Below are 12500 nucleotides of genomic sequence, written 5' to 3'. Positions count from 1 at the left end.
GCCTTTATAGTTTTTAATAAAATTTTATTTCAGCTGTAGTTCTTTTAGTACATCAAGTTATTTTATAAAAACAAAATAAATATATATATTTTTTAATTTATGTTTTTTCCTATTTATTTTTATATTTTTCGCTTTCATTTTATTTCAGTTAAAGTGTTTTTAATTTCAGGTTTAAATTGTTTTTAATGATTTTAGTCAACCATACTAGATATATACCCTGTTATATAAACACCATATGAATATTCAAATTAACAAATAACAATTTACAGCACATATAATTCAAAAAACAACATTTTAATCTTATTTATATTTTTAAGCAGAATAATTTCTTGTTATTTTATTTGGTTTTTTTTTATTAATATTTTATTCCAATTTTTGGTCAAAAACAAATAATAAAAAAAAAACATAAAACACCAGAATAACAAATAAACAGACAGGCGGAAAATAAATAAACATGAATATTTTAGTTTATATTAGTTTAAATATACTAATTACTTTATGTAGAATGATTACAGCAACTTTTAATATTCAACAGTGTGTATTTTAGAAATTATATTTATTATAAATTCTACAATAGTAATTTTAGAGTTAATGCTTAAATATTATGATCGATCTTTTGCAATATATTTTGGATTATTCGGCTGATGCTGAATGTATAACTAATGCTAATACGTGGACACTAATCGTCATGTAATTGAAACACACCATCCAATTTGCAGTGACACACTTTAGAGGCTTTTTTAATTATTAATTTATTGGCTTTTTGCCTTTATTATAAAGGACAAAGGATGCCTTGTCATCTTCTAATGTGCCTTGAAATGAGTCCAGAGCGCAGTGAATAAATTACAGGGCTCAAATTACTGGACTATTAGTCTAATAATCGGGAGTGTGTGTCGGTCGTACCCCGCCTCTTTGGAGCTGAGCATTTTGGCCCATATGAGGTCCGTGTCGATCGGCTCTTCCCGTGGGTTGGTCGAGCTGACCTGCAGCATCAGACTTTCACAGGGGGCGCCAGTGAGCGTCGCCAAACCCTCGATGGCACGACCGGCCTGCAGCGCAAAATACGAGCCGTGCAGCTTCGCCAGAGCCTTTTCTATCAGCGCCACCCACAGCTGCCTCCGCTGAGCCTGTCAAAGAACAAAATAAAACAAATTTGCGGTTACAATTCATTTCAGTTAATTTATCACTACCTCTGGTTGTTTAGCAGGTAAAAATATGCAAACGTTTACTTTGGCTGACAACATTTGAAACTGCTCCGCGACTGCAGTTATCTCAAATAATCATGATTAGGTTTTTAATTGCAAGCTTTTATAAAACTAGACAAGTAAAGTTTGAGACCAAACTTTGAGTTGGCTTGAGAAAGTCTAGCCTGAAAGTTTGAAGCAGTTGTAAAAGTATGAAAGTTGATTTCATCAAGCCAACTTAATCAATCCTAACAAACAAACTCAAGCACAGCAACACAAACCTGTGAGAAGAGCAGAAATCCGTATTCGTCGCAGGGCAGCATGTCATCCACCAGAACCGTCGTCCACGTCCCGTCTTTACAGAGCCGTACCTGATACGCTCCCTCCTGACATATGGTTCTGGTGATCATCACACGCTCCACCAGTTCTGGTCGCTCCGCTAGCACCGCCAGAGCGCTTAAAAACCTGTGAAGCACATCAGCGCGTGTACGGTTTGATAAGAGCGACACACTGTGAACATTTCACTCCTACATCACAAAACTTATCTATGGGCTGAAATGATTCTGTGTACAACAAAACAGCCAAACTGGACACCACTCGAGGTCATGTGACAAAAAAATAGAATGTTGGGGAAAGTTACTTTTAAAAGTAATGCATTACAATGTTACGTTGTTTCATAAAAAAGTAACTAATTGTGTTACTTAGTTACTTTTTAAGAAAAGTAACGGACTAAAATGTTACTTTTGCGTTACTTTTTGTCACCTGAGCTGGGCTTGCTTATTTTTATTAACCCAAAAGTTGTATTTTTGGCAACTGTAAAGACCCTAGTTACTTGAAAAAAGTAATCTGATTACATAACTCTGAACACTGTGCATAATTCATAGTGTTTCACATATTTTTTCATTAAATAGTATACACTATATTACCGAGCTGTATGCAGTAAACTAGTTACATGTTTCTCTTACCAGCAGTTTCCCAGAAGGCCTTGCAGTATGTCTGAGGGGCGGGGTGTCCTGAACACGGACCACTTCACGCCACGATCCTTAAAGTTATTGCAGTTAATCTCGTGAGGGCGGAGCCACTTTTTGATTCGCTGCTGGACGCTGTCATTCTCGGGGAACCCGACCGAACGCGGACCGGGAGGGAAACTGTCGTCCACGAAGTTCACTGCGTTCTACAACAAACAAGAATTTTGTAAGGTAATCACACACAAATACACCAACATTTGTCATTATTAAATAATATGTATACAATATATCAAATCTGAAATATATTTTTATTATTTTTTATAAATATGCCATAAAAATAAGCAAAAAAAAAAAAAATTTTAAATCATTAAAATGTATATAATATAAATTAAAATTATAATGTTACCAAATTTTTTAAATAAATAGGGTCTTAATAAATTTCATTTGTCATATACAATATAATTAATATATAATATACAATCACTTAAATTCTACTATAATACACTCTTACGAATGAACACTATTCACCCCAAATGTCAATTATTGTCTGAGTTTTGTGGTTTCTTCTAACTTCAAAAAAAAAAAAAAAAAAAAAAAAAAAAAAAAAAAGTTTTGTTTTTAATTAAAATGTTACAGATTTTTAATAAACGGGGTCTAAATAAATCTCATTTGTCATCATTAAAATTGTCTAATATACAATCACTTAAATTCAAAATTCTACTATAATATTGTATAAATAAATAAATAAATAAATACATACATACATACATACATACATATATACATTTTCTATATATAGTATATTTATTTATTTTTTGAATGCTCTTCACCCCAAGTCAATTATTGTCTAAGTTCTGTGTTTAAAAAAAAAAAAAAAAAAAAAGAATTTAAAAGTTGTTTTTTAAAGTTACAAAATTTTTAATAGGGTCTATCTATATCTATATCTATATCTATATATATATATTTTTTTTTTTGAACGCTCTTCACCCCAAATGTCAATTATTGTCTGAGTTTTGTGGTTTCTTCTAATTAAAAAAAAATATATATATATATTTAAAAAATATAATTATATGCATATACTTGCTACTACTTGACTACTACTAACAATAACACTTTTAAAACATAGTCTAAATAAATATTTATTTGCTTTTCTCCGTAAATGTATGAAAATCTCATTTTGCACCATTAAATAATATGCATACAGTATACACACACACATATATATACATGCAGTAAGTAATTGATTTTCAACCTATTTACCCTAAAACTACACAAACTCTTACCCTAAAACATCAACTTCTGTTCATTTTGTTTCTGCTAATCACTGTTAGTGTGAACATCTCTACAGTCGACATGTTGTGCATCAGCTGAAAACAGAGTAAACTGTAAAGAAACATGCAAAATTGCAATAAACCAGTTCAGGAGCTACTGCAGCATATATTCTGCAGGAACAATACAGCTTCAAACGTATATATTCTCACAGGCAGCAGCAGCTCTCACCGCACCTGATTTTTTTTCCTTACAGAAAACACGTGTATGCCGGAGAAATAGGGGTCATTTTGACTCTGGGGAGCCGTTTAATTGCTGCTGCAACCGTTTCTAAAAATACGTCTCCCAGGTTGTGAGCGCAGACGGACGCAGATCGGAGAGGTTGCTGGAAAAACGTGTGCAGACGTGGAGTTGCGGTAAAACTGTCGATTTGTGTTTGGGAAATCTCATTTGCAAAGATTATTTTTTAATTTGCAAAAATGATCTTAATATATAACATGCATAAAAATACATCTTTGAATTAACAGGTTCTAAACTTAGTTTGTGATGCATCATCTTTCATTATGCAAGTGAGAACATCTGGGTCAAATCACACCTGAGCTTAGACCTGAAATTAACATCCGTCCTGGTTGATCTGATCACAAGTAAACAGGCTAGAATGCTCTCAGATCAGATCACTCAGAGCATCTTTAGGGACGCTTACGGCCACATCACATTTACAGTGTAAACACTAATGCCTCCTGATGTGCCCCAAAAACACTGAAGGACAAAAAAGCAAAAAGATGTGCTCAGAGAAAACCTGAGGATTCATATCATGTTGCATCGACCCTCCTGCGGAAATAAGGCATGTAGTCTGGAAACCAGAGAGCAGAGAAAACCTCAGATCACAAGGGGTCATTGGAGAAGCATTCCAGACTACGAGTGTCTTGGAGTCGCATCCAAATATATTTAACCTCTGAGATGATACTAACTAGTCATTATTGACAAGCAATGAGATCATAAGCTCTTTGGGATCATATTGGTTTGTGCAATCACAGTTCTTTAAGAGAAGTCTGACTGTGCAAGTGTAAAATAAGTCTTTTTTAAATTTATCATAAAATAATATGCATTTAAATAAAATAATTTGTACAATATTTTAATATGATAAATATGATGTAAATAAATATTTTTTATTATTTTAATTATAATTCAGTTCAATTATAATTATATAATAATTTATACAAATAATTGAATTATAATTTATAATTATTTAAAATTATTGTAAAATAATATTTTTAATGACTGTGATGTGAACTAAGAAGGTAATTAGTTTTAAATAATTTTGAATTATTGTTTTTAATCATTACATAAAATGTGCACAACCTAAAATTATCTAAAATTTGAATATTTAATATTTAAAATAATATTTTCAGTAAATATGATGTGAAATATATATATTTTTTTTATTAATGTAGATCTCATTTGGCATCTTTAAATATTGTGTATATAAATAATATACAATTAATTTGTTTTATTGAATTTTTAAAAAATAATTAAATATTAAATTAATTTTAGATCTCATTTTCCATTATTGAATATAAAATGAACTCAAATTTGAATAGAATTTTTAAAATAATATTCTGTAAAATTATTCTTTAGTTGTTTTCATTTTCAGCTATGATACATGTTTAATATGGAAAGTAATTGTGCATTTCTAGACTTGGTTTATCACGTTTCAAGCTACTCTGAACAACATCCTTATCTCATTGGCATCAAACTGTGGCTTGTGTCTTGATTTCAACCTTTGGTTTGTGCAATCACAGTCCTTTAAGGAGGTGTTTGTCAGCAAATACAAAGGTTAATCTGATTTGACTATCAACGTCAAGGCTAAAATATAAAAATGAACGAGCGATATGGCAAGACATATCTATTTCTCATGACGTCAGAGATATTAAGGAGTTTCAAAGTTCCTAAAAACATCTGAAAGGAAAACTCCTGATTATAGAAGATCCTTGAGAAGCTGCTGAAGTTGTATTTATGAGTCCCTGAGTAAAGGGAGTTGTTCAGTTTAAAAGATGCAGTACTCCGCTTACAGCATTTTTAAGTATAAATTATAAAGTGTCTAAACACTTCTGTGTTCTTTTCTGAAACCTTTTATTGAATATGGAAAAAGATCAAGAACAAGAAGAACTTGAGAATTTGCATTTCAGCCCTGTCGGGAGTGAATCATTACACACTCGACTCACAAGAACATTAGGCCACTCGCTTCCGAGGGACGCTCCTTAAACGCCCCTTTTGTCTGAACACAACAATGCGAGCTGAACAACTGCTGTCAGCATCTGCCCAAACACAAGTCTGAGCATTTTCCTCTCTCGAAGGTCAGAAATATCAAATATTTAGCAGATATGAGGGTGCCGCTGTTTTTAATGCCCTGTGTGTTTTTTATACTGGCTTAGAATCAAAAACGAGCCGCGGTTTGATACCAATGAAATGTCAATAGAGTAGAGTAGCAGGATGTTTTGATAATGCAACATTAGTATTTAGGTGGACTGAGTGTGTAATAAAGAGATACATATTACAGTATACTGTGAACACTACAAATGAGAACACTAGAGATGCACCACATGTATCGATTACGGTTATTTAAACTGATATTAAAAACAGATGCTTCATTAATAATTAAAAAAGTACATCTATTGTGCTGGATAAGGTCTTACACTTTGGTTCTTGAGCCACAAATCAGCATATCAGAAAGATTTCTGAAGGATCATGTGACACTGAAGACTAAAATAATGATGCTGAAAATTCAGCTTTAATCACAGGAATAAATTACAGTTAACAATATATTCACACAGAAAACATTTCTTTTAAATTGTAAAAATATTTCACAATATTACTGTAATTTTGATACATTTTTTTTATTACATTATACTTTCAAAAACAAAATCGTATTGACTCCATCTTTTGATAATAAATAATAGTTAAAATAATTAATAATTAAAATTAATAAAATTAAACTGTTAAAATAATATATATTTTTTTAATGAACATAAGGAAGAATTCCATATTAATAATTTGATTTAACTCTAAAATAACCCCAGCCCAATGAATAAACAACATTTATCTACATAATATTTTACACCGAAAACGTCATGCCACTTTTAGGATTAAATTAAATGGATATTTTAAATCGAATTGACCATTTCTGTTACTGAAACTTATTTTAATATCATCGTAATGTCCACAGCTCGTGGACCTTTCCCGATCCCACCCCCCCTTCTTTCTCTCCCACTTTGCTTCCTGTCTACATACACTGTCCTATATAATAAAAGGGATAAAAATGTCAAAAATAAATCTAAAAAACAAACAAACAAAACAAACAAAAAAAACTATGCATCATTCCCAGGACTTACTAATCTGTTCCTGCATTTTAGGTGAATTGTGGTTGCTAACTTTTTTTCCTTTTTTATTTTTTTAGGTAAATAATGATCAATTTATCTAAATTAAATGACGGAACAAATTAGTTCAGCTTGTTCACTATTTACCTATAAAACGAGGGAACAAATTCATGAATTTTATTTAAAAACTGGCCAGAAATTAAGAATTTTTTTCTGCATATCACATGCAGGTTTCCATTAGGGCTGTCACTAACAATTATTTTGGTAATCAAGTAATCGCTCGATTATTCTGACTATTAATCGGCTATTAATATTAATTCATACGTAACCTACATGTGTGCAAATAATTCAAGTGCATATATTAAACCTGCATTGCATATGTTTATTTAATTGAGTCGTAGTGTTTGTGAATTCACAATAGCATTATGCTTTATTGTGATTTTTAAATGGTTTTCTTGTAGCTTTGGAAAGCGGTCTAATAATGTGTTTCATAGATTCTCGTCTGTGAAATGTGCCACTTCCAGTATTTTGCCAGTTACTCAACATGCGCACATTTTTCAAATCGAGTACTCAAACTCAATCGAGAAATTGTGACAGCCCTAGTTTCCACAGAATTGAATATGGGCCAGTATTTGTTCAAATCAGTATCATATACACTAAAGTAAGAATCTGTGCATCTCTAGATGCTGTTTAATGTACTTAAAAATGTGTCTTACCTCTCTACAGAAGCTGACGATATTTTCCCACAATTCCTTGGCCTCTCCCTCATCCGTGCGTCTACGAGCCTCCACATGCATGCTCTCCCGGCGTTTGAGCGGCTTCCCGATTTTCCGTTGATTCAGGTACTGCTGCGGGGTGTGACATGCCGCGCAATGCTTCATCCTTACTTCGTTCAACAGTGTGCAGGCAGGACACGTCCACTGACAGGCGCTCTTGTCCTGCGCCGACGGGGACGCGACGGAGGAAGAGGAGGCGGAAGTAAAGGCACGCGTGTGGGAGTGCGGTTGTTTCCGAGAACACGACGAGCAATTGGATGGCTCGGAGAAACCGTGCAGTTTGGATGATCCGCAGGCCGTGCAGTGGCCCGCGCCCGTCGGGTTGCGCAACGTACATTTGGAACACGCCCACGAGCTGAAGTCTGGACTAGATGGCGAGGCTGGTGTGAATCGCACCGACTCGCCTAGTACGTCGATGACGTCGGTGCACGAACCCGGCCTTGACCCTCGACATGCATCACAGCGCCCGGCAGATGATGAGGGGGGCGCTGTGGGGGCGGAGCATCCGGGGCACTTCCAAGAGGGCGGAGACGTGACTGGAGGTGCAGGGTTGTTAGGCTCCTCCTCCTCCAGCACGCTGAGGCGCTTGATTGGGTAGTTGTCTGATGATGGGAGGGGCTTGGTTTTGGTAGGCGGGCAGGTTGAGGGCGATGTCGGCGAGGGGGCGGGATTTGGAGGCCGCCCAGGGGGCGGGACTTCCCTTCTGCTGCGAGGCACGGGGTTATTTTGAAGCGACGACAGGGAAGGAGGCAGAAACGGGACAGGGGGTGGAGACGGAGTCTCAGAAGGTGCTTGGGGTGGAGAATCTTCAGTTAGATCAATGAGAAGCGGCGCGGACGCTCCTGCCGTTTGCGTGGGAAACCCTGCCACAGGTGTGCGCACTTCCGGAACCACTAGCGCTTCAGGAGGGATTTTCGGTAAAGAGAGTTTCCTTGGACCGCCACATGCTGAGCACGATAACGCCACTGGAGTATTCACTAAAGTACAGCGAGGACACGCCCACTCTGATGACCCCTCCCCTCCTACAGACACCTCCCCGTTGGGTTCCGCGCACCGGGACTCCCCATTGGCTACCTGACCTTTGGCTTCAGGGCTGGAGGCGGACTCTACTGGAGTGGGCGGGGGCTGCTTGGGTGGGAGGGGTCCGTTGGGCGTAACCGGAGCTGCTCCGCACACAGAACACGAACCTAATCCATGGTGATTGGTTAGGGTACAGCGCGGGCAGGACCAGCGAGGTTCCTCAGCGCTGCTGAGGCGCAAAATATGGTTCAAATCCGGCTTCTGCCGAGGAGCTTCACAAATAGAGCAGCGCAAAGAGCCGCTGGAGTTAAGAAACGTGCAGCGCCCGCATGACCAATCAGAATTTCTCACAACGGCTGCCATCGAACCAGGAGAATGAGAGTGACTGAAAAAGAAGTAGAGAGAGAAAAGTTAGTTATGGAATTAAAGTACAAAGTATACAAAAGTAGGTGTCTACTGATACCGATTACTACAGATCAAGTAGACCGATAACCGATATTTTAAACTGATATATATATATATATATATATATATATATATATGTCTGGTGTAAAATTAGGAATAACAAATAAGGGCTCTGACAAAAAAAACTCTTTAAATGCTTTTAAATATTTTTTATAAGTTAAAAGCATTTATTTATTTTAAATTATTTTAATCGGCAAGTCAGTTTTGAAAATGACCAATACCATACAAATGCTTAAAATAGGCGCCGATACAGATTATTACAGATAAAGTAGACCGATAACTGATATTTTGAACCGATATATATGTCTGGTGAAAAATTAGGAATAACAAGGGCTCTGTCAAAAACTCTTTAAATGCTTTTAAATTATTTCATCGGTAAATCTGTATTGAAAATGATCAATAACCATAAAAATGCTTAATATCGGTGCTGATACCGATTATTACAGATCAAGCAAACCAAAAATAGATATTTTGTACCGTTATTCATGTCTAGTGTAAAATTAAGAATAACAAGGACTCTGACAGCAACTCTTTAAATGCTTATAAATTATTTTAATCTGTAAATCGGTTTTGAAAATGACCGATACCGATAACCATAAAAATGCTTAATATCGGCACCAATAATCAGTTGACCCCTACACACAGTTCACAAAGAGAAAGAAATATGTAGAGGGGAAAAACATACAATAATACAATGCATTATTAATAAACCAATTTTATTAATATACTAATATATTAACCTAATATATCATACAGGTTGATTAATCAAATACAATTTGGCTATCATGAGGTATCGGTAATACATAAAACCAAATTATTTGACTGTTTTATGCTATGTCTAAGGCAATTTATTGGCAAAAAATATGGTAAATAGGTAAGAAAAATAGGTAAATAAATGAATAAACATACTTAAAAGGTAGACAAACAGGATAAATATTTGACATGCAAAAAGGTGAAAGCTAAATTTTTTAAGGTGCATTTGAAGTGTGTGCATATTACATATATAATATATACATATAATTAATATATGAATTATATTATATATTCATAAAATTAAAATTGATATATATTAAACGTAAAATATATATAAAACTCACAATTGCAAGATCCTGAGAACTAAAGTCACAATTCCATCTCACATTATATCTCACAATTGTTACATGCGAGTTTATAGCTTGCAATTCTGACTTTATAACACGCAATCACGAGTTAAGTCAGAAGTCTGACGTGTGAGATATAAACTTTTAAGACTTTTCCTTTTCCCTCAGAACTGGACTTTATAACTCACAATTGCAATTCTGAGAAAAAGTCAATTGAGAAATAAAAATTTGCATTTGCAAAAAATATTAATTATTTATTTTTAAAGTTTTTTCAGAGTGAGAAGTCTCTATATAAATAAAAATATGTAACAAAGTATTCTATAATTATGTAATAATTTCATCATTTTATATAATAAATTACCATTATATAACAATAATAAAAACCCATCCTGCTCTTTAGACGTCAACCACTGAAAAAAACAAAAAAACAAACCAAAAAAAAAAAAAAAAAAAAACACATAATTTGATGATTCCTGTTACTTATTAAACATTATTACTCCACATGAGAAAGGACAGACTAAAGATCAACATTTGATTAATCAAAAATAATAACAAGAGCATGCAAACATGATATTTGGCAACTATGAAGACTCTTTCAAAACTGTTTTATATACTGTTGGTCTATGGGTTGGTTCCCAGTGTGCGTGCTGAGACATTTGGCCCCGTGTCTCCAAAAACCATCGCATACACGCAGTAAGACATTTGTACTGTGAGTCACAGTCATTAGCACTGGTCTAACAGAGCTGGCCCTCATCCCACTCCTCCCTGCACGCGTATGTGTGTGCGCGAGCGTTACACGACTGACTCCGTAGTGATACTAACCGTCGGCTCAAGGAGGATCACGCTGATAAATAATGCACGGAATCAAAGCTTGTGTGAGTGTCTGATCATATTGTGTGCATTCTGCAGTGCATGATGGGTGTGTTCAGTGACCTATTAACACTGCTGGAAAGCAGGGAATTGTTGGCGGAAAGAGTTTTTCCGAGTATACGATATAACAGCGCTCCAAAAGCATAATGTTTTTGGCTTCGGGCAGATGAACATCATAAAAGAACAATGTTGACTAGAATCCATTTAAAATAGTCACATTTGAGTCACATAAGGAAGACAAAAGCAATCTGGGACAGATGAGATCCGAGTGAGAAAACACCTTTCATTACGTAAACGAGGAAAGGACACACGAGGTGAAAGAGAATTTAAAGAACAGTCAGTTTTTATGAATTAATATGGACATGTGCATTCAGACTTGATGTGTCCTATACAGACAGACTATATAATCAGTTCAAATTTCTCAGCATAGGTCTGTTTTTAAAAGTCAACTCCTATATACACAAACCTTGAAGTGTTAGCTACAAATTAACCATTATATTTACATTTGCATCACTACTGGCCAAGAAAAAACAAAATTTGTTGGAAACTCATTGACCTAATTATGCCGGGGCATGTTGTCACAATGAAAAACAGCTAACAAAATGACATGAAAATATTCATAAAACTAAAGTATAACAGGTAACACCCAAATATAAAGCCACTGTTTCAGCCAATAAATATTATAATTAATAAACTACATTTGACAACTTGCCTTGAAATTCATAAAAGCATATTTCCCCAAACAAACTAATAAAAATATGATTATCCTGGAATTTTAGTTTAGGAGGCCGACTTTTGAAAGCAACATTCTAAAACACACTAAACAACTCTGTGTGTGTGTGTGTGTGTGTGTGTGTTAGGGAGAGACACACGGGGAGAGTTTATTCTGAATTGTGATTGGCTGAGGTGATAGGAGCTTGTTGCTATGGGAATAAATCCTCAGTAAAGCCTCAGAGGGCAGCAACTCACTTTCTACCGATAAAACACTCAGAAAACATCCTGATAGTGATCAGACACACACACACACACTCAAATAACAGAAACGTACAGCTGGATTCACAGACAATATGTCACACTGGGACACCTGACAACACTCGTGTCTCAAGTGTCAAAGGTCATGAGAAAGGTGAAGTGTGTTGTTTTTTAAAGTTACAAAATTCCAATGATAATTCTAAACAATGTAAAAATGTATATATATTTTTTTTTAAATAATTAAAATGAACAAAACATGTTTAGGCTCAAATGGAACATGCAGATTTATTTCTTTAATATTTTGTTTATTTTTTATTATTCATAATTAAAATTTATATTTATAATTTATAATACATACAGTACACACACATTTGATTGTTTTTTGCCATGTCGAAGACTATTTAGCGGCAAAATCAGGTAAATAAGTCATTAAAAAAAAATTAAATAAACAAATTAGTAGGATAAAGGAACACAATGATACATAATTTAAGCAGAAATA

General features: G+C 34.8%; 1 protein-coding gene across 3 annotated transcripts in view; it reads right to left on the bottom strand.

The window, feature by feature from the left end:
* Positions 1-12500, bottom strand: part of capn15 (calpain 15) — a 32600-nt gene that overhangs the window by 9861 nt on the left and 10239 nt on the right. For 2 of the 3 annotated variants that reach the window (XM_051097648.1, XM_051097646.1), the window contains 4 exons: positions 7515-8979; positions 2150-2358; positions 1466-1649; positions 904-1127 (listed from right to left, as the gene is read on the bottom strand). In XM_051097648.1, coding sequence (XP_050953605.1) covers positions 904-1127; positions 1466-1649; positions 2150-2358; positions 7515-8979 — 2082 coding nt within the window. Of the gene's footprint in view, positions 1-903; positions 1128-1465; positions 1650-2149; positions 2359-7514; positions 8980-10156; positions 10185-12500 lie in introns of those variants that run through there. The other variant, XM_051097649.1, reaches the window with a different exon arrangement.

Source organism: Labeo rohita, chromosome 24, assembly GCF_022985175.1.
Source record: "Labeo rohita strain BAU-BD-2019 chromosome 24, IGBB_LRoh.1.0, whole genome shotgun sequence".
In the NCBI taxonomy this organism is placed as follows: Eukaryota; Metazoa; Chordata; class Actinopteri; order Cypriniformes; family Cyprinidae; genus Labeo; species Labeo rohita.
Note: the sequence above shows the minus strand (reverse complement) of the source record. Positions and strands in the feature narration are given on the sequence as shown.